Source organism: Phoca vitulina, unplaced genomic scaffold (genome assembly GCF_004348235.1).
Source record: "Phoca vitulina isolate PV1807 unplaced genomic scaffold, GSC_HSeal_1.0 scaffold4, whole genome shotgun sequence".
In the NCBI taxonomy this organism is placed as follows: Eukaryota; Metazoa; Chordata; class Mammalia; order Carnivora; family Phocidae; genus Phoca; species Phoca vitulina.
The window spans coordinates 118,933-145,283 of NW_022589707.1; the positions used below are offsets into that span (position 1 = coordinate 118,933).

Below are 26,351 nucleotides of genomic sequence, written 5' to 3' on the forward strand. Positions count from 1 at the left end.
CCCAAGGCAGCCGGCAGTGACCAGCCACCTCCCCGCCGGCCACCGCGTTTCCCCCGCTCGCCGCTGCGGGAGCCTCCGGAGCCCGGGGAGGGAGCGCGGGTTCCGGGACGCGCAAGGGCTACTTCCGGGAGCGACCCTCCCCCACCCCTGCCTGCGGATGGTACGCTCCTCCCGCCGGCAGCCAGGCCCCAGGGCGCAGGCGCGGCGGCCACGGCCGGAAGCGATGGGGTTACACCGACTGCCCGCCGGAAGTCGCGGGGTGTTTACGCAGTGACTGGGACTCCTCTATACTAATTTTTTTTTAAATTTTATTTTATTATGTTAGTCACCATTCATTACATCATTAGTTTTTTGATGTAGTGTTCCATGATTCATTGTTTGCATATAACACCCAGTGCTCCATTCAATAGGTGCCCTCCTTAATACCCATCACCGGGCTAACCCCTCCCCTCACCCCTCCCCTCTAGAACCCTCAGTTTGTTTCTCAGAGTCCATCGTCTCTCATGGTTCGTCCCTCCGTACTAAGTTAATAGCGCTGGTTAAGCGGTGTTAGTCTTTCTCCACAAACCGATCTCCAGGGTCCCTTCCCACCCGGCTCCCTGAGCCCGGGGAATTTGTGGGACTGCGACCAGCGTCTGGCCGGCACGCGCAGACAGAAGACAGCCCCAACCCCCGCCCCCGCCCAACAACTGTAACGGTCCTCCCGTCAGTCTCTTCCAGCCTGGAAGACTCACCGGCCTTTCAGGAAGCCCTCCCACGGTGTCTCCCCGGGCAGTTGCCCGCTGCTTGCTGATGCCGCGAAGGCCTCGCCCACGACCCAGGGGACGTCCCTGCCCGCGTCCCCTGGGCCGCTCTCTGTCACCGCCCCAAACTGAACTGTTCAGGGGCCACAGAGGCCGCGTTCCCTGGGCTGAGCAGAGACGGATCCTCCCCACCCCCCCACCCCCCAAAGTGCCCACGTCTTGTCTCGCAGGTTACCTTGCGCTTCTTTCCACCTCTGGAGTCAGACGCATAGAAGGACCGAGCCTGGGGTCACTATCGGGCCCTGAGCGGTCCTACCTGTTCATCTTCCCGGGGATGGTCTCGTTTTTTCCCTCTCCTTACAGCGCCCCTCCTCTGGCCCCAAGCAAATCAACTCCAGGCTGGGTCAGTCCTCCAGTTTGGGCTAAAACCAGGACCTCCGCAACAAGAACATACATCTTAACACTTTTTGGAGTCATTTTTAATCTTTCTTGATTCTCTCCATGCCTCAGAGATGTCTCTGTGCCAGCATCATTGTTTTCCCTTCTGTGGCTTTGCAAATCCTGACTATCATACTTCCAAATACCTGGGAGTATCCCTCTTAATACTATTTTTTTCAGTAATTTCCTGGTTATTTCTTGCCATGTTTATTTTTTCCTGAGAACTTGAAAATAAGGATGTGTATTCTAGTAACTTCCTCCCCTCCCCCAAATCTTTAGTGTTTTCATTGATACTGCATGTGTAAGTTATGTCATGGATGTTTGACAGGAAACATAGAAATGCAGGCCCCAGGTATCTTGCATGGCCCTCAATCCCAGGTCCTATCAGAATGCTCACAGTGCTTGCCACTTCCTTCTCCACAGAGTGGATCAGCATGCTGTCCGTGACGGGAACAAAAACAGGCAAAGGCAGCTGAGATCCTGGCAGAGTAAAGAGTGGCATGGAACTAACGTATATAAAATTAATGTGATTAAGGGCTCCCACTTACTGGTGAGCCACGCACTTTCATCCATTCTCTTGGCTCATATTCACAATCTCTATGAGGCAGGCACTATTATTACTACACCAACTGAGCAATAAAACTGAAGATCATAAAGATTAAGTACCTTTCACTCAACTAACAGGCGGTGGAATAAGAATCTGAACCCAGGCAGCCCAGTTCTTGCTTGTGCACTCTCAACCTTGACACTGAGCTGAGCTGCTCAGGCAAGGTAAGGGGCTTCTGGGAGGCTGGGCAGAAAGAACAAAGAGAAAAATATGCTTGCTGAATCAAATCCTGCAGACCAAGGACACAGCTGTTGCACCTGGTATCACAACTGATCAAGGTCACAGCATCTGCTTTTATCTTTCCAGGCCCAGTGTTCTTGCTGTGTGAGCCACAGAATGCGCCGGTACAGAGACTGACCACCTCAGTGTCTCCCAGGGCTGACCTTGACCTGAAAGACTGACCTTTTCAGATGAAGGGAAGAGCCTTGCTGCTATCACAACCCTTAATCCCGAGGTTAAGGAGCCAAGGTGGTAGTTCCCGTGAGCTTCTGGTAATATCCATTCTAACCATCCCACCTACGATTTTCGGCGGAAGATGGTGGCAGAGTGAGCTCAAGGTTCTACTGGGCTCAATGCAACACCAGAGCTCCCTCACTCACTTGGCCTCCGATGAGCCACCGGCTTATTGCTGGACTACATAGCACTGGGACTAGGGTCTGCTCAGATTCCCAATAATCCCCTAAAGCTTGGGTGCTTCCTTCTCCCCAGGGTGTGGTCTGCAGGTCAGGAGCTCCAGGTCCTGCTGGGAAAGGCACACAGGGCACCTGACGCTCAGGATATCAGCTGCACTCAAGCTTTCCAACCCCCTTTCACAGGAGCTCTGGGTTGATAAACTGATTAAAATGTATCAATCACCTGAGTGGTTGATTCTAGGGCAGTGGTTCCCAATATACGAGTGGGGAGGACTTTGCCCCCATTTCAAAATGGCTAGAGACATAGATGGTTGTCGACCGGGAGCTGGGAGAAGGGATCTACTGGCATCTGGTGAGTAGAGGTCTGGGGTGCTGTTAAACATCCTCAACGCAGGGCAGTAGCCCTGGCCCCCAACAAAGAGTTATCTAGCCCAAACTATGGATAGGGCCGAAGTTGGAAAACCCTCTCTAGAGGGTTTCAGCTAGCAGAAGAACCCTTGGGAGGCTTGTTTAAAATGCAAAATCCTGAGTCTCATCTGTGACATTCGAATCCAGCAGGCTTTGGAAGGGGACCCAGGAATCCGCATTTTCAAGCGTAGCAGATAATTCTATTACGTGGACTGTATTCCATCCTGATTCCAAAACTCTGGTCCCTAGACCTGTGTGGGCCTGCCTAAGAACCACCCGGAGTGCATATTACAAGTCTGGGATCTTCACTCCATCCCTGGAGATTCTGTTGTACGCTACGTAGTTGGGTCCTAGCATTCGATGGGTTTGTTTTGTTCTGAGTGATGTCTACACAGGTTCATTGACACAGGAAGTGGTCTGAGTTAGGCAAGACTTGGGTCATCTGCCCTCACTTTTCTGGTACTACATGTGAAGCAAAACTCTGGTGGCTGTCAACTGACTTTGTTCCGGGAAACCCCAAGGTTTATAAACAAACGTCACTTCCAAGCACACAGGCATGGAGCTTATAACCACTCCCACTGGCTTTCACCTCGCCTCCTCACATTCCCACTGTTACTAACTATCCTAATTCTGTTCCAAGCAACTGAAACTCACCAAGGGGCATTAGGGTCTTCATCAAGGAGGGGTAACTCTGTGGCCTGCAGTAAGGGTACACTTCTGTTTGTATCTCCTCTCCCCCGTTCCGAATCTGGGCTGATGGTGTCCCTTCTATAGACTGGAATATGCCAGATCCCGAAGGGATGCTGAGGTGGGAAAAAGGCACACAAGATTGCCTCCAAGGTTGGCATTAGAACAGCAAGTTGGCAAGTTTCCTTAGCTCCTTGCCCTTTGGTTTTCCCAAGCAGTGCCTGGCACCTACAACTGCTCAGTAAACATTAGCCGTGGGCATTCATACATATCCTTGAAGGACATTTCACCCAGGCTGTGGTCTCCTCTGGAGAATTGTCCCTGCCCCCCGCCCCCCAACAGCCATGTTCTAAGGCCACCACCTCGAACATCGGTTGGAGGCATCCCCGGGGGTGGCATAAACGGGTCTCTGGAGGTGTAGATCCTTCGTTGGAGCACTGCCCTCTGTCGGCCACCCTGTGTGTGTGCAGCTTAGCTTACCTTGGCTGCCTTTGGTCTTCTCTCTGGGCTTATCCGATCCCAGGGTGGTCTCCGAGGCTGTTTCCCCACGAGGTATGGTGCAGGGGTATCCTACTCTCTGCCACCGCCCATCCGTACGGATCTTTTGCCTCCCATGTGGCGGGCAGTGGATGCTTGAAACTAACTGCAAAAGAACTGATCTCAGCACCTAATGCTTCAATCCAGACCCTGCACCGAGAGACTCAACCAACCTAGCGAGGCTTCAGACAGCCTAAGGCTGGATCCCTGCGACAGCCTAGCCCCGTTGAGTTCTTGTCTGAAAAAGCTCTGGGCTGTCAGAAGAACTTACTGTCTGTTTTAGCCAATACCTGACCACAGACCTCTGACCTTCTGCCCTCTGCCCTTTCTTAGAGCATTTACTAAAAAGAACTGCTTCCAATCATGAATCCTTCCTCTGTCCCTGTGAGACATATGTGTATGGATCTCCCGCAATCCAGTAATGTCTTTCTCAAGGACCTGAGCCTCATTCCTCCGAAATGAAATCAGGAAGGATTGGGCCTTGGTCCCAGTCCCCGGTGGGAGACACAGCTGGCCTAGTGGCACTTCCACTGGCCAACCCTCTGTGATCTCTCACTTTCCTGACTCTACCTGAGCCCCCGCTTACCCCCTCTCCCTCCTCCCTCATTCTCCCTTTGAACTGCCCCTCACCTCAGCATAGATGGGACCAGCTCGGATTTCCCTTGCCGTCAGTACTTACAGAATAAAACGTGCCTTCACCGCTTTAACTGATGCCCAGCTGTGTTTATGTTGGACAAATCCTGCTCACCTTGCAGTTTCTGCCTGGGGTGTGGGCGTGAGAGCTTTGATAGGAACGCAATCCTCACCAAGTGGTGGGGGGGCGGCATCGGATCCTGGGAGTCGTGCACCCGTGCTCTCGGCTGCTCTCCTCTGTCCCTGAACAGCCGTGCAGGTAGAACGGAGGGAATCGGTGGAAAAGTCACTGAGCTGGGGAAGGAGCTGCCAGCCCTGAGCTGCTCAGAGGTGGCCTGGAGAGCAGGGACGCTCCCCAGGACTCCACTTGACCAGAGGGACAGACACACATCCTGGTAGAGTCTGAGAGGAGCTGCAGCGGTCCAACACCAGGGAAACCGAGAAGCCAGGGAAGGAAAACCGAGTGGGGAAAGCAATCATATGTCGCCCCCCACCCCCAACCCTGGGCCCGGGTCCATGATCTTCAGCATCCCTGAGCCGCTGGGGGAGCAGGGGTCCCAGGGGGATGGGCCTAGCTTAAGTTACAGCAGCAGGGATGGAGATGCCACGCAGCCTTACGGGGCACGTCCCCAGGCCCAGGGCCTGACCCGCAGGGACCCAGGAAAAGCGAGCCAAGAAGGTCCCCTCCTTGTATCATTCCCTTTATCTCCCAAGGTCTTTCAGAGGGTCCTGCTGTCACTTGTCTTTCTCCCCTCCCCCTTGACTTCTTGGGAGGGGCCCTCTGACATGCTGGAACTTCCCTCCTCTTGAATCACTTCCGGGAACTCAGTGACAGTTACGGGCACCCAGCTCCCCTCCTGCCTCCTTGAGAACCTCTTGTATCTTTATCTGCCCACCCCGTGATCACTGGCATTCCTGAACGTTCTTTCCCAGCCTTGTCTCACACTGCACCCCATGGCCTCAGGGACCATCCGTTATTTTATGCTGAAGACCCTCAACTCTTCAAACCCCTGACCTAACCGCTCACTGGACATCTCCACGCGGATGCCCTGGACGCACCTGACTCGCCAGGAAACAGAGGAAACCACAGGCCACCGTTTCCCCTCTGAAACCTGCTCCTCTGTGGCCCCTCACGGAGCCCAGCCAGCCACCAGGACCAGGGGCCTCCTGATCTATTGCTCACCACAGGGTCCCCCGCCCAGAGCAGTCCACATCCCTCCCTGCCTCCCCCTCTCCCACAGCCCACAGGCTGGTCACCTTCAGCCCTAACCGGACGTTCCATCGGCCCACTCCCCTCATCCTCACCACCATCCTCACCACGTCTCATCCGGCGCCCTATCGACAGGCTCCTGTCCGTGACACACCCTATAGAAATCATTCTAGGGGCGCCTGGGTGGCTCAGTCGTTAAGTGTCTGCCTTCGGCACAGGTCATGATCCCAGGGTTCTGGGATCGAGCCCCGCATCGGGCTCCCTGCTCCGCGGGAAGCCTGGTTCTCCCTCTCCCACTCCCCCTGCTTGTGTTCCCTCTCTTGCTGTGTCTCTCTATCTTAAAAAAAAAAAAGAAAGAAAAAGAAATCATTCTAGAAATCAAATAGGGTCACGTCACTCCCTTTCGTGGCTTTGCACTGCCCTTTGGATCAATGCAAGCTCCTGAGATGGTGTCCAGGCCCTTGATGGTCTGGTCCCTCATTTGTCCCAGTGCCTCCTCCATGTGCCTCCCCACCCCTAAACCTCTTAAACTTCCACCCATGAACTACACTCCCTGGCCCTGGAGGGCCAGTCCCTTCTGCTCATTCTGTTCCAGCCTCCTGCAGGAAGCTGGTCACTGACCAGGGGCCGGGGAGCAGGCAGACGGGCGCGCTCAGGTATTTAGGAATGAGGCAGGCCACGCTCTGGAGATCTGGGGGACCTGCTTTATTGCTCAGCCTCAGGAGCCCTGCACTCTGTATCTGGGGTACAGACGAGTGGTGGTCAGAGTTCTGCTTGAACAATCCCATGTCTTCCTTCTGCCAGGACTGCTTCTGGGCAGAACCCGGGACGGCTGGACCTTCTCCTTCAGGTCTCAGGAGAATGTCATTTTCAGTGTCCACGATCCAGAGCTGCAGCTCCAAGCCTCCATCCCCGTGCCCCTCTCCTGTGCCCTCCAACCCACCACTGAGCATGTGGGAATTGGGTGGACAGAGGCCCGGCAGCCAGCAAACTCAGCCTCAGCCAGGACTTGGCCACCACTCATGAGCCACTCGACATGGATCAGGTTTTCAGGACAACCCATACTCAACATCCCCAGGAAAGGAGTCTGAAAGGGGGGTGAGGTGGGATGTCAAAGGGAGGCCCAAATCAAGAGCTCTGAACGACAGGCCAAGCCCAGAACCAAGAAATCTACGTGGGAAGTATCGCAATTGACCACTGTTCCAAAGATAATGCCCACTAAATGGAATGTGAATCACATAAATACACTCAATAAATATTCAAGATTGGCGTCTTCCCCCAGGGAGGCAATGTGGTGGGGGTGGGAGGACCGGGGGGGAGGTGCATGAGGTCTCAGCCTCAACTCCCCTGGGAGGAGGGCATGGGCGGGGTCCTAGGTTCCCTCTGGTCTGGTGCCTGCAGGCCTTCCAGGCCTCGTCAGGCCAGGCGCCCCTCTACCCTCACCATCCGAGCACAGAGCCCAGGCCACTCCGGGGCAGACAGGTCTGGGGCTGGCCTCAGGGGGCCAGGATGGGCCCAGAGGGCCACAATGGCACCCAAACCTCACCCACACCTGTCTCTCTTCATCCTAACTCCAGGCGACCTAGCTGCTGCTGCTGGGGCGGGGGAGGGGACTCTGAAATCCACCCCACTGCCGTCAAATGAGGGAATCCAGGCCTGGGGCGTGCTCACGCTGAGCCTCCAGGCAGCAGGGAGCCCACCCACAGAGGAGGGACCAAGACAGGGGAGGAAGGTGGAACAGCATATTCTAAGGAGATACAGCTTTCTGAGCAAGCCCATTTAAGTGACTATAGAGAATCCTAAACATACTAGCTTCAATCCCGACCCAAATCACTATGTTGCTTTTTGCGTGTGAATGTTTTTCCATTACTTCGACTTTTTCAGAAATTTCACATCTATATGTGTCCGAAAATTAAAGAATCCCAGGAAAGGCCTTTGTGACACCCCAATCTGGTCTCTCCATCTCACACGGAGGCAGGGATGCTTCCCAGGGCCGCACAGGACAGTGACAGAGCTGGTGGGAACCAGCGGACTCCCCATCCGGGGCTTTCTCCCTGGTCCAGCCCGCCCCAGGCTTGGGGCATCCCGGGCTGGACACCCCTTCTCCCCAGGACAGGCTGCCTCATTCGTAAAAGGCAAGTCCCACCCGTGTCAGTTCCTGGCCGGGGTCTACCTGGGACAGGCAGGGGCAGTTTGAGGGCTGGTATCTTCTGTTCCAGCCTGACTCAGCTGCAGGCTTCCTGAGGCCCAGACTGGATGCAGAAGGCAGGAGCTGCTAGAACCAGGCAGATCCTGGGGGAGGAAGCCATGGAGGGACCCAGATAGAGCTGTGAGGGTGGGGACAAAGGGGTCATCAGGGATGGGACGGCCAAAGTCATCCAGAGAGCTGGGGCACCTGAAAAACACATCACATGAAGGGGTCACCTCCTTGCTGTGGAGACCCCCTCTCACCACTCCTTCTCACACCCTCCCTGGAGAACTTCCTTGTCCCTGTCCCTGCCCTGGCCTCTCAGCTCACTTCAGCTGTCCCTCTGTCCGATTAGTGTCTCACGGCCCTGTGCCCCAGTGCTCCCTCCCTCAGAAGAGATTCTGCATCCCCGGCCACCACCTCTGCAGCCCCGCAAACCCACCGCCGTGGCTCGGCCTGACCTGCTTCCCCTGAGGACCCTGCTCTTCCCTCAATCCCTGCTGCCGTGCATGGCACCAGGCAGGAAGATTAGGTGCTCTGCATCTTTTTCTTTTTTCCTTTTTTTGCCAAATGAATGAGTGCCTGAATCTAAACATGAACTCTTGGGGCGCCTGGGTGGCTCAGTCAGTTAAGCATCTGCCTTCCCAGAGTCCTGGGATCGAGTCCCACATCGGGTTCCCTGCTTCTTCTTCTCCCTCTGCCTCTTCCCCAACCCCTGCCCCCCAGCTTGTGCTCTCTCTCTCAAATAAAAAATAGAAAAAAATAAAATAAACATGAACTCTCATGACTGCCCTGCCTGGTCTCTTGCTGCACAGCAGTCCCCTTTCCCACCCGCAGGGCCTGGGCCCTCAGTACCTGGGGCCGAAGTGCTAGTGGTCACTCCCACAGGAAGCGCACGTACCAGATGGTCTCGTTCTTCAGCTGCGGCCCGAAAAGGGGGTTCAGCTGAGCCAGGATAGTGATGAGCCAGCTGCCAGGGACAGCACAGTGAGGGTGAGCCAGGACACAGGAGGAACCCCACCCTCTGCACCCCGCACGCTGCCTCTGGTCACATGGCCAACCCAGCAGGTGGAGGGTCCATGTGTGGGAGCGAAGGGCCCCTAGTCAGCACGCGAGCTTGGCCTGGGAGCTTGTGGGTTCGGGCTTAGGTTTGGTTTGATGTTTTGTCAACTGATAAGACCCGAGTTGGGGCTGGGCTCTGGGATGAGAGAAGTAAGGCAGCCTCCAGAGGTATGCTGAAAGTGACTCCTGGCTGTGCCCTAGTACATCTCTGGTCTAGGCCCCCCCCCCAGCCTGCATCTGGGAGCAGACAGGACAGGTCCGACGGGAAGCACGTCAGAACCACCTACGTTTAGGAGCAAGAGGAAGGAACCACCTCCTGTGGAAGGCTGACGACCAGAGAGCCCCACTCTGAGGCCTGCTGGGGACAGGACAGGAGCTGGTCAGGCCCGTGAGCTTTCCAGGGACCGTCGGCGGGCTGCACATCCGGGGGTGGGGGGTCGGGCCCCACTGGCATGACTCTGCGTGCCCACGGTTGCAGGCCCCCGAAGACCCTAGAGGGGCACGGCTTCCCATGCCTGACACAGGCCCCAGCGGTGCTCTATCTGGTGTCCTATCAGGAAGGCTCTAGCTGTTTCCCGAGTGCCCCCACGGAAGCTGTCAGAAACCACAGCCTGCTTATCATCCGCACGATCCCTGAGCTGATGTTCTGTAAACATGATTTCTAGGCCTAGCATTCTCTTAAGCGGCCCCACCTTGCTGCCTGTGTGCACCTGCTCTGCAGCCAGCCTCCCTTTCCCAGAGGTCCATACGGTGTTTGTAATTACGCACAGCCAGAGCATATGCCTGTTCCCAGCCACCACCCGCTCTGTCCTGGTCTCTGAGCCAGCAAACCCCGGCCCCTCCACGGCCCTCCCTGGGACCGATGAGGACATTCTGCCAAGCCCCGAAGGACCAAGAAACAGCATAACAGGCCTTAGAGACGCTCTGTCTGGGGAGAATTCTGAAAAACCGTACACACCCATATATGTAAGCGGATATCTAAGAGTCATCATTATTTTTAACAAGTTTTATTTTTTTTATTGTTAATAGGAGGTAGAAAATATTTAACATTAGATAAAGTGAAAGGAGAGAACTGGCTAACAGGAATAAATAGTTGGTGATCCAATTAGATAAAACAGGTTTTAACTACAAAACATACCCCAAATCTGAAAGCCATCACGTAAAAATTTTTTAAGTGCGGGCCTTATGCTATGTATTTTGAAAAATTTGGCAGTCTTGAGAAATATTCCAGTCACTGTTATTTCTCAATTTATTATTCCAGTTACTTTTAAAACAACCCGTTACCTTTTAAAGAATCAGTAGCTCATCACGTCGTTACCTGTCCTTTTTTTTTTTTTTAATTTTCCTGGATTATCAGTCTTTTTTTTTTTTAAGATTTTTATTTATTTTTTTGACAGAGAGAGACAGCGAGAGAGGGAACACAAGCAGGGGGAGAGGGAGAAGCAGGCTTCCCGCGGAGCAGGGAGCCCGATGCGGGGCTCGATCCCAGGACCCTGGGATCACGACCTGAGCTAAAGGCAGACGCCTAACGACTGAGCCACCCAGGCGCCCCTTACCTGTCCTATTTTGACTGTTCTGAGTTCAGAACACCCCAACTGTGCCAAGCCCACCCCATAAAAAGAGTGTATGAGACCCAGGATGATGGGAAGCCATAGAGGCTTCCGGAGGCTTGACTGATCACCGGAGAGCCTTCCCTAAAAACCAGAACTTGGACTTATTCTCTGGTTTGGCAGGTAGGATGATTTAAACATGGAGCAAGGTGACAGGAAAGGACTCGGGGTGGAAGGAGGGGTGTCTTTTTTCATAACGGGGGAGGTGTTACGGTGAATGGCAGTTTTAGGAAGGGAACATCCGGACATTCGGGACCTGGACGCTGATTCCCTCACCCTGCCCACGTCCTTGGATCCCTTGCAACTCTTCAATATCCCCAGGGCCCCCTTCCCCAGTTTGAAGACTCCCACCCATCTTGTGGTTCAAAACCGGCTACATCACAGATACCCAGGGGCGTGTATTCAAAATATGAACTCCTAAGTGCAGACTTGAAAACTGTGATTGAGTGGGCCTAGGGCGTGGCCCTGAAAGCTGTGTTTTACAGTCTCTCCAGGAGAGCCTGATGCCCGGACTGAGCTGGCTCACTGCATTCACTTCACTGCAGCCTATGGACGGGACAAAGCCTGTTCAGGTGGCACATTTGGAAGCAGACCCCAAAGTCCATGATTTCCAGCCCATGGCTTTCTCTGCCGTCTCAAACTGCCTTCTCTCCTAGGCTTTAGAGACTCAGCCTTTCAAAAGTGGAATCTGTCACCACCAGGACAGAGGGGAGAGCAGGGCTGGGGAGAAGAGGGAAGATTTTGAGCCGGAGAGCAGTACTTACAAGAGGTAACAGCAGACCGCGGTGGCTACCAGCATGGTGATGATCACTCTGCAATGGAAGAGGCTGTCAGATCAGGATGGGTGGAACCAGCACCCTCCGAAGGCCTGGCCAGGGCCAGAGCTAAAGAGCTCCTGGTGTTGGCCCCTCTCCTGCTGGCCTTCCTGATGCCACCTGAACACAGGAGGCTGAGGTCTATTCAGGGTGAGAATTGTAAGATGGAAGATAAAAACTCTAAGGGTCACCTGAGGGGGAAGCCCACCTTGTCCACATCCAAGTTGTGTTACGAACTCCCTTCATCTCCCTTCTCCACACCCACTCTTTCCCCATCTTAATGCAGCAGCACCACCCCCCCCCTCCAGCTGCATCTGCAGTAACCCACCATGGAGTGGTGTCTGGAATGCAAACTTCATTGGGCAAGGGGACGGAAAACAGAAGCTAGCAAGAGGCAAGGAGACCGTGAGCCATTTCGAAGGCAGCGTGAGTGGTTATAAAGGGAGCAAGGACTAGCTACCTGTGTCCACCCGAAGAGGACTGGAGACAGAAGCTTAAGATGCAGCAGGAGAGACTTCAGTTAGACAGAACTCACCAGGGTTTGCAGGAGAGGTGAGACACTAAAATGGTTCACAAAGTGATGCCGTGGGACCCCGGCCCTGCAGATCGTGAAGAACAGAGACCGCGCCCATACATCCAAGCAGCCTCCAGCCAAAGCTAAACCTAATCCAAACCAGGCCCCAGAGGCCCTGGTCTAAAGCACCTGAAAGTCAGTGCCAGAAAAATTACACTTGATCCATTCTTTGAACATTACTAAGCCTCCTGGTCTAGTCCCGTGCTGGGCACTGGGGTCTACAGTGGTGAAGGAGACAATCTTCCACCTAGAGGAACTTGTAATCAAGAGGAGAGAGCACTTCATAACTGAGGATAATATGATGCAGACATTGCTAAATGGTGCAACAGATACAGAAATCTGCTAGGGGCCCTTCAAAAAACAACACCGGCTAAAAATTATTCAATACATAATACGTGCCATGCGCTGTAAGAGTCTTACAAGCATAATCTCGGGTAACCCTCACAGCAGCCTTAAAAGGCAGGTATCAGCCTCATCCACATTTACCTATGAAGAAAGTGAGGCTTGAAGGGGTAACATTCGCTCAAGGTCACTGCTGGTCAGGGGTGGACAAACCGCATCCGGCGCGGCTCGTGGCCTCTAGCTTCACTGGCTGGAGGGGGGAGGGGGGAGGGCCCCTTAACTGCCTCCGGTGTCGGTCGGCTCGCCACCTTTCCAAAGCACCACCGGCTCTGCCCTTTGGCCCCGACCGCCTGCCTGTTCCGAGCTGAACGCGGCCGGTGCAGACACGCAGGAGTGCGGCGCCGGGCGCGCCTCGGCCCAGTGCTCACTGCACCGCCCGCCGCCGCCCGGGGAGGGGTCCGCAGGGAGGCCCGGCCCGCCCGCCATCCTTACCCGCGGTTGGGTCCTTTCGGCACGAACCAGGGCCCGGCGATGCCGATGAGGCCCCAGAACGTGGTGAAGATGATGACCGGCAGGGCGAAGGAATGAGCCGTCATGGCCGGGAGCGGGATGCCCAGGCTGGGGCGCAGGGCCGAACCGCAGACGCTCGGGCGCGCGGGGTCCCCGCCGGGCAGTGGGCGCCGAGCATGCGCAGCACGACCGGGCGGCCCAGGGGAGCGCGCACAGTCGCCCCCGCGCAGGCGCGAGCGCGTCACTGCGGCGGGGGCGGGCTTGCCGAGCGGCCCGATTTAGTTAGCTTCGGTCAGCTTTTGATAAGCTTTGACCCGCGGGACTTACAGGACAGAGGCATGTGCCGAAATAAACTCTGCTTTATTCAGGTAGCAAAAGGTTGAGAATCAAACATGGTTTTTTAAACCTCATTTGCACCTCTTTGAAACCAGAAGAGGAGAGGACATCCCCTTGCCAATCACCCTGAGTATCCTTGGCTGACAGACACCTGCACGAGGCAATTGGCCAATCTTCACACCGTCTTGCCAAATACTTAGCACCCTAGGTACTCCACGTGGCCTTGAGGGAGAAGCAAAGGTCTAGAGTAGGTTACTGTCTGAGATGTCCGGCGAGGACAGGGGGCTGAGGTCGCTCCCCCCCGCCTGGTCTCTATGGCTACTGGAATCAAACCATCGGTTATAATGCCGGTTAAAACTCAGAACGTCAGACCCCGTGGGCAGCAGTTATGGGGTGTGGGTAGGGATGGGGGGAGTGCCAGGATCAGAACGTGGAGATGATATGAAGATTACAGGAAGGAAAGGAGAGTGGAGGCGTAGCTAGGACTCTGGCCAAGGCTTGCTCCTTCTATTCCCCGTGCCCTTCAGCTTTTGTCCTTGTGAGGCAAAAATAGGACGGCTCTCCAACCAGGGTATCTCCAGGCCCTGGATTTGAAGCGCAGCGAGTGTCTTGAAACAAAACAAAGAGCTCGGGTTGGGTAATAGTCTCCGGTAAGGGTGCTCACCACGTGTCAGCCCTGGGTCCTGCACAAAAAGGTGGGTAGTCATCTTTGCCGTTAGCTAGCATGCCTGCGCCCCACGAGAAATGTGGATAGTGCAAACCTCTATGATAAACAGCATTTTCAGTCACCCCCTCCAAGGGGCCCAGCCTTCCCAAAAGCTGGCATTGGAGGCTTCCTCAGAACATGGATGTGGAGGCTGGGTGCTTCCCTACCTGGCCTCCACCTCCACGCCGAGAGCAGCACAGGGAATTGTGTGTGTGGAACTCACACACAACACTGCTTGAGGGACTGGCCTCATCCTCTGAGGATTCTTAAAGAATGGGAGAGGCCATGGGGAGGAGGCTTGCCAGAAATTCACCTCAATTTGGAATCTAGGAATAGAGTGGGGCTGACAGTCCCCACTTTGAGGGGTCTCTCTCTCTTCCATCTCACCAATTCACACCCACAACACCTAGCCTCAGGCAGACTCCTGAACTCCCATAGAACCTTCTATGAATGGGGGAGGGAGGCCCGGGCTCCCATCTCCACGGTATGGCCAGAGCTGTAGCTGCAAGGGCCCATGGTATACCTCAGACCCTAGACCATGGGGCTGGGAGAGAGACATTTCCACAGGCTAAATAAAAGGTAGAGAGTGAGAGTGAATTCCTGGCCCACAGCTAAAGAAAACAGGAAGGCGATGGCATTAAGGCTAAGTGCTAAGGGTGGGTGGTGGGAAGGGAGAGTCAGAAACATCAGGAACCAGGGGGACACTGGATCCGAGCACCACCCTAGGACTGGGAGGAGAACAGACTGCTGGCTAAGGGCCAGACAACTTGTACTTGCAGCACAGGGCAGGGCCCCCAAGTGTGAGGCCGGGACGCACCACTTCCTGCCTGTCTAAAAGGCAGGGGGCAAACAATCCGTGGTTTAGGAAGGCAGGACCTAGGCCCCACATCATCCCCACCAGATAAGCAGCCTAGGAACCTGCCAAAATGAAACTGCCCTGGAGGGGAAAGTGCTTTACTTCCGGGAGGTCGGAGAGATGGGGTGGGGGTCCTCAAGTTTGAGTGGGCCCACAAAGCTCCTGGAGGATCCTGCGGACAACGGCCCATCCCTGAGCCCCGGTCCTGCAGATCTGATCGGGCAGGTATGGGGGGAGCATATTTAACAAGCACCCCTAGTGATTCCCAGGCTGGGTCCCAGAGCAACTTCGAGAAGAGTGGCACACTTTGGGAGCACCTCTTCCCATAGTAAGGACGTCGGTAGCAAGGGACAAGGACAAGGGCTGAAGGCAGCTAAGCCCACTCTGTGCCGCCCGAGGTCTGTCTTTCAGGGTGCCGGAGACGCTGTCCATCCTGTGGCAGACCAGGAGCCAGCAGGCACTTGAATTCTCTGCTGCCATGTCATGGGGAGGGAAATCGAGGCACAGAAAAGAGGAAGGCATTAATTCTGGTTGAACCTCTGCCTGCAGCAGAGCTGGGCTGGATCACAAGCCTCCCCAGGGCAAGCTTGCACGTGTCCACTCCTCAGGAAGCCAGGCTCACGTCCAACACTGGAGCAGTTCACACAGAAGGGCTGCCACCGGTGAGAAGCAGCAGGCTCCCTCCCGGAAAGCCTTTCTTCCATGGTCCTGGGGCTATAGGAGGATGACCTCGAGTGCTTTGTGCAGAGGGTTTTGCTTGCCTCCTCCTAAGGGAGGCCCTGGAGGAGGTAGAGAAATTCTCTGCTGTGAGTCTCCCGTCTGGAGTTGAGGCTTCCCTGCGTCTGCCATGGAGCCAGGCCAGTTGTCCCCCGAGTCTGGTCACCCTCCGCCCCTCCCCAGGTGCCTGCTCCGTGCCCCTGCGGCCCCCCAACCATCCGCGGGGGCTGGGATGCTCCTTTAAGCCCCTCCCGCCAACAGTCTCTCCCACTTCAGAGAAGTCCTCTTGCTCCCAGAACATGGGGTGAAATCTTTGCTGATAGGATCATTTCCTGAAGCACCTTAAAGATGAATTTGAGATCGGAACCTTTCGGCCTATTTCAGTGCTGTGAGGTCACCGCTGCTTAGAGAGGGGCCTTGGTGAACAGGTTTGTGCTCCTGATTACCCTGCCTCTCTGGGAGGTGGGCTTAACTATCTTGTCACTGCCCCCTTCTGGTGTTTAGAGAGTCCCCCCCAAACGAAGATTCTAGGGTAGCCTAGATTCTGCAGAGAGCCTGTCACCATGATTCCAAGGGGCAGGGCAGCAGGGGGTCTCCAAGGCGATGCCTAGGAATCCTGCTCCTATGGGAGCTGTCAGGACAGCTCGGGGGCCTCTTGGCTGGTATGGGGGTACAGGAGTCTGTCGGGAGGGTCCATGATGCAGTCCTTCAGGATCTCCACTGGCTCCCTGTAGGATGGAATGGGTGGCTTCTGGGTCACAGCCTCCTCCATAAAGAGCGCCCCCATCTTCTCCTTCCTGAGCCCTGCTCCTTGTGCGAGAGGAAAGAGAACCCACAATTACACTGAGGGGAAAACAGATTGGATGATGATCCCCTTCCCAAGTCCAACTGCACCCCAAGGTATGCTCGGTGAGGAAGGCATGCAGAACAGGCTGGAGACGGGACGGAGGCTGCTCTGGGCAGGCCGGATCTAGTCTCGCTCTGGTCATCTCTCACCCTCGGACGCAGGTCTCACCTGGGAACTTTCTATGAATGGGGGAGGGAGGCCCGGGCTCCCGTCTCCACGGTATGGCCAGAGCTCTGCCATCCAGGGGACACATGACAATGCCTGGAGACACTTTTGATAGCTACAGCTGGGTGAGTGCTATGGGGACCCAGTGAGTATGTAAGGGGTGCAGGTCAGGGATGCTCAAGATCCTACCACACATAGGCCAGGCCTCACGTGAGGAATGATCCGACCTTCAGTGTCAACAGTGCTGAGGTTGAGAACCCTGCCTGGGAAAGAGGACCTTATCATATCAAATTGGGTAGTGTCCTCTATTTGCTTCAGATGTACCAGCCCCACTGCCCCGATGAGAACACACCTGAGAGTGTCTTTCTCCTTCACCCCCACAGGGCTGGATGTAGGGAGCAGCTCATGCAGCAAACGCGTGGGTGAAGGATGCACTGCCTGGCTCCCCACCTCGGCCCTCCCGGTCTCCTCTCCACTTCGACCCCGGGCCCCTCCCCTTGCTCAGCAACCGGATAGGGGCCACTCTGCTTCCTATGGAGCCTGTCAACCCTGAGACCCAGTCCACTGCTGACCACAGACTGGGCAGTAACCCACGAGAGCACAAGTGCTGGAAGGAGACCAGCAATAAGAAGGTGTCAAGGAAGAAGCTTCACTGCTGTCACTGGGAAGTAAAACATGAACAGCCTGGAGAAACTCTCTGGTTTTCATTTCAGTGACTACTTGAAAAGAGGAAAATGTCTTGCCTAAGACTCAGTAACTCACCTGCCATGTAACCTAACTTCCCCTCCAGCCCGGTCCCCACCCCAGCCCTCCAGCCTAGTGCTCCGAGGGGACTGCGAGGCGCCTCCGCACCCGGCATGCCCCAACCCTCTCCTCCACCTAGCACCTTCTTCACGGCCCCTCTGACCTGCACTGACTTCTTCCCTCCCGAAAGAGTCTACCCAGCCCCTCGGAGAATGTGCTGTCACTGCCCTAGCTCGTCCGGTGCTCTGGTTACTTCCAGTAGTGGGTGGACCTTTCCAGAATGCCACTGGCATCACGGGCCAGATGCTGTGCCCTCTTCCGAAGAAAAACCAAGGCACAATGAGGTGAACTGGCCCGAGGTCACACACTAGTTAGCAGAGCCAGAATTTGGGCCTGGGGCAGACTGGCTCTGAGAATTCGTGCTCCAGCGCTACGCCCCTGCCTGCAGTGTGTGTGCGTCCCGCCTGCCTCACTGGGTCTGAAGCTCTTGGAGGGTACGTGTCACATCCCGAGCACCCACTGGGGACACCTGAGACCAAGCCTCTGGTGATGGCGGCCATTGCCAGGCCCTCGCAGACGTCAAGGCCAGCGTGGGATCGGGAAGGTCAGACTGCCCGGGGACTCGGTCACGTGCACTTACGTGCCTGGGCGCGGGGCGGCGCTTGGGCACATGCGCAGACGTGGCTGAACCGCCGGCCCGAGGAGGTCAGGTACCAGTGCTGGATGGCAGGCTGGGGGTCGTACTCCGTGACTGCCACCCCGTTCACCGCTGTCATCATGAGCATGTTGATCACCTCGTTGGAGAGCTTGGTCCTCTCCTCAGTCCTGATCCGGCTCATGGCACTGAAGCCCCGCTCACAGCAGGAGGCGGAGACGGGCACGCACACCACCACCGCCACGAGCCTGCTCAGCAGCGGGAAGCGGTAGTGCTGGGCCAGGGTGTTCTTACACAGCATGGAGAACGGGAGGTTCCTGCCCATGGCTTTCAGGCCCAGCCACTCCTCCAGGAGCGCCTCCTCGCTGTATCCTGCAGGGAGCGAGAGCTCAAAGTATCTGGCCAGGGCTAGAATATCGTCGTTCCCAAAACTGGCCAGTTCCATCCCACTTGGCCAGGCCGTGGTGTCGAACACCTCCATGTTCTTGAGCTGTGGGGGCCGGGCCGTGTCAAACCTCTGCTGGAGGTACTCGATCCCAGTCAGGATCATCCTTTCCCGGTCCGCCTGGAAGCGCTGTTCCGCCATCTCCATTCTGTCCAGGAAGATGCCGTGGAGCCGCCCATCCCGGAAGCCGGCGTTGAACTCTTCCTCTTTGGGCCCCGCCTGGTGACGGAGGGTCTCCAGGGCTACGTAGGCCCGTCCCAGCGTGGAGTTCACCTCTGTAATCAGCACCATCTCCTTCTGGCACACCTCAGACAGAGGCCTGTAGATGCTCAGGAAGTCCAAAAGGAAGTGGCAGAACTTGACGAAATGGAAGCTCTTCATCAGCTTCAGCATGCCTTTGGCCCTGTGCCCAGTCTGGCCCCCAGCTTCCGCCACGCCCTGGAGGTGCCGGGCCAGGGCAGGCCAGCTCACGATGAGCGCATTCAGCGTGCGCCTCTTGCTGGCCACCCACCTGACGGCGCTCAGGTCCTTGAGGCGGGTGATCTCCTGCTCCAGGGGAGCTGCGCCTTCCTGCAGCTCATTCAGCCTTTTGTTTGAGGACTGGTAAAACTTGAAGACCGTTCGAATGTGCCGGTCACACTTCTTCACCAGATCGATGCCCCCACATGCGTCTACCACAGCCAGGTGCAGCCGGTGGGCAACACAGTGGACGGGCAGCAGCTGGGGGATGACCTCTTGGAACTTTTCCACGAGGCCTCCTCTGCAGCTCAGCGTGGTGGAGCCATCGGTTCCCAGGCCCACCACCCAACCGGGCTTCCGGAAGGGGATGTCCAGTTCATCCAGGGCAGAGATGATAGTCTCAAAGTAGCCATCCACCGTCTCACTGTAGAGAGGGGCCAAGGTGATGTAGGACTCTTTCACATCTATCCCCTTAAAGTAGCGGACGTAAATCCCCACACAGGACTGGTCCGAGGCGTCTGTGGAGCTGTCCAGCAACACACTCACGCAAGGGGAGTTCCGGACATCCTCGAGGATCTCCTTCTTCAGGGTCTCAGAGATGTACTTGATGAACTGAGTGCATGCGGTGCGATTTCGGTACTTGCCCAAAATCATGGTCCCGGTGCTTTGGAGGAGTTCCAGGATCTTCTCAAAGTCATTCAGAGGCCTCGAGTGGTACGCAATGGAGTAGGCGGCGTTGAAGAAGTGCTCCATGTTCGCCATCAGGTCGCTGGAGATCTCTGGGACCAGGGCAGCCGGAGGGGCGTCTTCCTTGATTTCAACAGTGTTGACACAGAGCTTGTGTGCTTTGCTGACCTCATGGTATTTTAAAGTCTCCACTTTAAAAGGCCCCGTGTAACCTCGGACTAACCGGGACGATTTGTCATGGAGATTCGGTCTTTCTTTGCAAGCTGAGCAGAAGAGCTTGGTCTCCTTTGGGTCAATTACTAACCATGGGAACTGCCCAAACCATGACCTCTGAATGGAACGGGGTCTGTAAGTCCTCTTGATTTTCCTAGGGCCATCTACTTCGACTTCACAAAGGCTGGAATTGCAGTAGGAGCTACAGGTCTCCATAGAAGTTGCTGGGGGAAGCACTGCAGATTCTACAGCCAAGGCTTGTGTGTCTGCCTCTCTTATGGCCACCATCTTCTTCTTCCCTTTGGAGCAAATAAAAATGAGCTTGGTTTTGCTGCCTAGAACTCTGCAGTCTCCCATCAGTTAAGACATCCCAATTTACTGAGTATCCCATAGGAAAAGCAGAGTTGACTGTGATCCACCTTTCTAGAGATCATTACTGACTTCTCTTTAAACCCTTTCCCATTATTATCTATGCAAGTTAGCTTGCTTCCGAAGAGATGTATGCTAATCCTTGTGGGCTCTTTAGCCAACCTCCCGGTCTCTAGCCACATAGCTACGCTGCGATCATGGGACATCAGCCGCTAATAAGCTTAATCAGCCACCTTGGCTATAGATGCTATTGGATAAACAGGTGACTTTAATCCTCTTTCGAGGCAGCACAAAGAAATGAGGTTAAACATCTGCAAGTCTTCCTATGAGCCTTAGAAAGAAGGGAGGTCGAGCAGTCTACACGGTAGTTATGAGCCAGTAAGCCCCTGACTGAGATACACAAAACAGCCAGCTTGCACAGACCAGTGGTGCTGCCGCTGGAAACCGGAGGAGGAGGGAAGAAGGGCGGCTCACAGGCCCTTGGGTCACATAGCTCCTCACAACCAGGGCCTCCCGCATGCCCCCCGTCAGCTCCGCCACGGGTCCCGTTAGCACTTCTGCTCATCAAAGGGCCTCCTTTGTCCCATACTGTCCCTGTTTCCCTATTTGACACTCGGAGGGCAGAGTTAGTTTCTTACTCCTCTTTGTCCAGCAGAGCCTGACACAAGGCCCGGTGTGCAACAGGAGCAGGACGGGGCAGCCGAACAGACACGGGATGACTTGCCATGGCCACACGGGCCCCAGGATGTGCCCTTCAGAACTCGGTAGGGCAAGACTCACCTGGAGGACGACCTTTCCCCCACTTCGGCCCGTTTGGGTCCTTGATCCAGGGTGCAGCTCGACGTTCCAGTTTTGAGATCAAGTCTGGTTTGGCAGCAGCAGGCCCTAGTGCGGGGACGGAGAGTCAAACTGAGGTCACTGCTATGGAATCAAGTCAGGTAGCCTGCCCGAAGCTATTTGTGGAAACTGAAATGTTCAGTTCAGCCTCTGAGTCTATCTCTTAATAAAGTTTACTCAGCCAGGGCCACGATGAAAACATTCCCATCTTGTGCGCCAATCTATTCCTAAAACCCAAGAGGCAGTCAGAGTCAGGTGCACTCCTTAGCCAGGATAAATCACGCCCTTAGCTCCGTGGGCCAGCCACGGGAGCCAGGGCTCAGCTGAGCGTGTCTGGAGGGAGGTGGCCGTGGGGGGGACACGGGGTGCAGTAGGAGGAGAGGGCAGGGATGATGAAGAGGGCCACACGAGACGGGGAAGACCGCCACTGGCCAGCACTCTGCTGTGCCCGTGCTCCCAGAGCCACCACGGCTAGCCGTGGGGCAGGTGCCTTACTGCATGGGTTGTTTTCAGGGGCACTTGAAAGGCCCCTTAAAAATGTCCACCACCTGCCGTGAAACCTGAAATCCGACTAGAAGAGATTCGTGCCTTTGGGTTAAGCACTGACCTTTATTTAAGATATGAATATTCTCAGGGGTATGAAAAGAAATTGCCTTCTTGATTTAAAATAAAATCCATTAATATCTACTTACATGCCTTGGTATGTGTGTGAATGTGTGCATAAACTTTCTGTGGAGGGACACAGGAACAGCTTCTCGGGCCATAGTCATTATTGTCGCCCTGCATCTCTTGGATCACTTGAATATATGTATATATTTATATTTGTTATATGTGTGTGTGCATCCATATATTTACTACTAATAAAAATATAATTAAATACATTGTTGAAGTGTGGTAGACTGAACACACACCCTTTTTAAAACATCTCTAAGATGAGGACAAAGGAGTAATAGTAATAATAATAATACAAAGAAACGTTAATACACTTTCGGAAGAAGGAAAGGAGATAAAAGAGCAGAACAAATAGAGCTGAACAGCAAATGCTGACAAAGGGGGCAGCAAGGAGAAAGAAGTGCGTTTGACTGCAGAATCCCCCAAAGACCCCGGGACTGGAGGCGCCAGGAGCGGCGGAAGGTGGCGGGTAAGGAACAGGGGGGAAGGGTGGGCGCCTAGTCTGCAGAGACCACTCCAGCCTGGGGCCTCCCACCCATTCCAGGAAACCCGAGAACGCCGCCACCCTCACCCACCCTCACCCGAGGAGGAGAATGGAGATTTAGTTCTCGGAAAAACTGAACTGAAAGGTTCCAGACCCGGGGAGGGTGGGGATACTGGAAGAAGGAGAAGGGCTGCAGTGATGAAGAGTCTGTGTTCTGAAAGGTGCGCTACTCAGCTCCAAGGACACAGGTTGGGCTGCTGGGGCGAGTCTTCTTTGGAGAAACAGAATTGCCCCTCCCCATCCCCTCCTGCCCCAGAGGCCCACGGGACACTGACCTCTGCAGCTCTTCAGTGAGACCCGCAGAGAAAGCTTGACGAGCCCCAGCCACTGCGCAGGGCTGCCTGCCAGGTTTCTCAAGGCTTTACTCTTAAACCTGAATGAACCGCAGGATATTTATTTAAGACAAGCCTCTAACATGAAACCAGTAGGAAAAGGGATCGGAGGAACTACAGAAACTGCAGGGAACAAAGCAGAACTTAAAAAAACCATTATTCATGTTCCCAGAGAGAAAAGTCGTGAGAGTCATCTGCAAAAGGAGCAACAGGGACTTTGAGATTAAAAATAAGAGAGAAGAGGGGTGCCTGGGTAGCTCAATCGCTTAGGTTTCTGACTCTTTGTTTTGGCTCAGGTTGTGATCTCGGGGTCATGGGATCGAGTCCCCTGTGGGGCTCGGCGCTCAGCACAGAGTCTGCTGAAGGTTATTTCCCTCTCCCTCTTCCTCTGCTCCTCCCCCCGCATGCACTCTTTCAAATAAATAAATAAAATATTTTTTAAAAATATGATAGAAATTAAAACATTCAACAGACTTGTTAGAAAATAAACTTGAGAAAATCTCCAAGAAAGTAGAACAAAAAAGAAGCAGAAAATAGAAGAAGAAAAAAATAAAATAGAACCAGAGGCTCAATTTAGGAAGTCCAATATCTAACTAATAGGACTTTCTTGAAGAAAGAAAATAGAAAATCGATAGGAAGAAATTGTACAAGAACATTTCCCAAAACTGGAAAACGTGAGTTTTCGCCTGGAAGGGAACGGTGTCCAGACACCCAGGACGAGAAGTGAAAAATCACTGATATTATTAAACATTTCGGAACACTGGACTAGATCTTAAAACCTTTCAGAGTAGAAAAAATGGGCTGTGTTCAAAGATTTAGTTATAAAAAGGCATTTAGACTTCTCCTCAGCACCAGTAATACCTAAAGGCAATGCTTTCAAAATACTGAGGAAAACTCTTTCCAACCTAGAATTCTATGCCCAACCAAGCTTCCGATTCTAAGGACAGAGTAAGGCATGTTCTCCCATGTGCCCTTTCTTGGGAAGTTACTGGAAGATGAGCTCCAACGAAATGAAGATATAAACCTGGAAGAAGAGATAGAGCCAGGGAATGGGAGTGGGAAAAAGGAAAGTGTGAGACCACTAAATAACAGCCTAAATAACAGCCAGTTTAGACAGAGCAGGAGGATGGAAGGCCTGATAATGGACGTCCCCAGAAAAAGAGTGAAATTGATCTGTCACAGGATGCCTGATCATGGGGAAAAGACTCTTCAGAGGTGGGTGCCTGGGTGGCTCAGTCATTAAGCGTCTGCCTTCAGCTCAGGTCATGATCCCGGGGTCCTGGGATTGAGCCCCACATCAGGCTCCCTGCTCCGCTGGGAGTCTGCTTCTCCCTCTCCCACTCCCCCTGCTTGTGTTCCGTCTCTCGCTGTGTCTCCCTCTGTCAAATAAATAAAATCTTTGAGAAAAAAAAAAAACTCTTCAGAGGAGTTTTATAATTCCCCAGGAGAGTTAGAGAAGAATCATTGAGAGGACAGAAAACTAGCAAAATAAAAAATAAGAAAATATTTCAATTCCAGGGGGGAAAGATCCTACAACAAAGGAAAATCATCATAATATGCCACTTTGATCAGAAATAAGTAATACATAATCATAATTAGGTAAACAATTTACATTGAATTAATCAAGAAAGTGTGATGTACTTGTTCTTAGAGGGTGGAGGGACGGAATAGGGGCCCGGGGTGACGGAAGAGGGCTGGATCTTCATCTTCCATGGTAGGAATCAAGAGAGAATATCCATGTAAAATCAACAAATCAGGAATAGCAATAAACATATGCAACAGGATATTAAAGTGTGAGTCTGCCTGCCTATTTTGGCTCAAGGTCCAAAAAGATAGGAGCCAACTGTCCCCCATCCCAAAGCTAGACCACCGAGGCCTGATTTGAAAAGGAGGGTGGCCGAAACGGGGCTGTGACCCTAGCCCTTGACAAAAAGAAGGAGTCACAGTGCTGGAAGTGAAGAGGTCAGGAAGCTGGATATTAGAGATGTTTCTGCAAAGAGATGTCAAGTGTACTGTGGGCCCCCCACACTACCATGGGGAGCGGTGCTGTGGGCTGCTTTCCCCTGACCTTAAGCCTAATGGGAATGACATCCTGACCTTTATCCCTTGGGATATGGGGCTCCTCATGAATCCAGGCCTGCAGAAGACTAAAGGCAGAATCTGACAGATGGGCTCCTTTGTGGTGGCCATGTCGGGAACAGCCTACATTCCCAGGGTCTGTTGGAGCAAAGGATATGTTTTCCATGGTCCAGACATGGCCCCCGAGGGAAAGAGAAGCCTGGAGCCACTTTGAGGGACTCTGCCCCTGACTGCTGGCAGCCCAGGAATGAGCCCACATGGGGCTGACTGCCAAAGCAGATGGTCACCGGTGTAGAGGGGACTGTGGCAAGTGATGGCAGGGGTGCAGAGAACCCACAAACTCACCCAGAGAATCAGCTTGCCACGATCCCAGCCACAGATGGATGCCAGGTCAAACCCCTGTCGTACCTCTCCTCCCCACTCACCCACCACTGTTCCCACCCAGGACACAGCAGAAGTCGTGGAACTAGCTGGGGGGAGGAGGAGGAGGAGAACCCCCTCCTTCCTACCATGACATTCCAGATTCCACACCTGGGCCAGGCTGAGGTAGGAGAGGTGAGAAACTTTAGCTTTAGCTGAAATCCGGATTTTTGACTACTACACAAAAACTACACTTTTGTTTCCTAATTTAGGGGGAGGGTGTACATTTTTGTAGCATTTAAAACTTATTAAAAAGTTTCAAAAATAATACAAAGGACTCCAATCATTTACATTTTGTCCCATTTGCTGTATCATGCTCATTCGTTCATGTGCCCTCCCTCTCCTCCCTTTGTCTCTTCTATGTATGTGTATGAATAATATATAAATAATACAGATGCAATATTTTTCTGAACCATTGAGAGGAAAATGTTTTCATACCCCCTTTATCCCTAAATACTTCTGCATGTATCACTCAAGGAAAAGGACATTCTCAGGGAGCCTGGATGGCTCAGTTATTTGGGTGTCTGACTTCGGCTCAGGTCATGATCTCCAGGTCCTAGGATCGAGCTCCACGTCAGGTTCCCAGCTCAGCAGGGAGCCTGCTTCTCCCTCTCCCTCTGCTGCTCCCCCTGCATGTGCCCTCTCTGTCTCTCTCTCTCTCAAATGAACAAAAAATAAATAAGAAAGAAAAGAAAAAGAAAAAAAGACATTCTCTCCTGGGGTAGGCAGAATTCTAACATGAGCTCCCATGACTCTGGCCCCTCCTCATCCCTGCTCCTTGCAGTCTGGGTAGAACCTGTGACCTGACACCACACCCATGATTATGTGACGTTACGTGGCAAAAGAGAGGCTATCTGGGTGACTTCATCTGACCACATCAGCCCTTTAAAAGCAGAGCCAGTCGGATCTTCAAAGCGCCAGCAGGATTCAACACACAGCTGCTGGCCGGAGGATGGAGGCCGTGTGGAAGGGACGTGAGAGCAGCCTGTAGGAGCTGAGAATGATGCCTGGTGGGAAGCCAGCAAGCAAACAGGGACCTCAGTCCTACAACCAAAAGGAACTGAATTCTGCCAATAACTTGAATGCAGTTGGCAGTGATTCTTCCCAGAGCCTCCTGGTAAGAGGCCAGTCTGATGGACACCCTGACTTTGGCCACGTGAGACCCTAAGCAGAGAACCCAGCTGAGCCCATCTGGACTTCTGACCTCTAGAACTGCAAGATAAGAAATAAGTTAAAAATTTAGCCACTGGATTTGTGATAATTTATTGTGTG

General features: G+C 53.9%; 2 protein-coding genes across 4 annotated transcripts in view; both read right to left on the minus strand.

The window, feature by feature from the left end:
• Positions 1-6,583: 6,583 nt before the first annotated feature.
• On the minus strand, positions 6,584-13,336 carry ATP6V0E2 (ATPase H+ transporting V0 subunit e2). Its single transcript, XM_032401231.1, has 5 exons — positions 13,324-13,336; positions 12,979-13,240; positions 11,520-11,567; positions 8,939-9,053; positions 6,584-8,290 (listed from the first exon to the last, which is right to left on the minus strand). The coding sequence occupies exons 1-4, from the start codon at positions 13,334-13,336 to the stop codon at positions 8,960-8,962; spliced, it is 417 nt and encodes a 138-aa protein (XP_032257122.1). The 3' UTR covers positions 6,584-8,290; positions 8,939-8,959.
• Positions 13,337-13,344: 8 nt separating this feature from the next.
• ZNF862 (zinc finger protein 862) overlaps positions 13,345-26,351 on the minus strand; it is a 35,857-nt gene continuing 22,850 nt past the window's right edge. For 2 of the 3 annotated variants that reach the window (XM_032401353.1, XM_032401355.1), the window contains 3 exons: positions 20,976-21,080; positions 18,008-20,125; positions 13,345-16,421 (listed from right to left, as the gene is read on the minus strand). In XM_032401353.1, coding sequence (XP_032257244.1) covers positions 16,246-16,421; positions 18,008-20,125; positions 20,976-21,080 — 2,399 coding nt within the window. In that variant the 3' untranslated portion in view covers positions 13,345-16,245. The remainder of the gene's footprint in view (positions 16,422-18,007; positions 20,126-20,975; positions 21,081-26,351) is intronic. The other variant, XM_032401354.1, reaches the window with a different exon arrangement.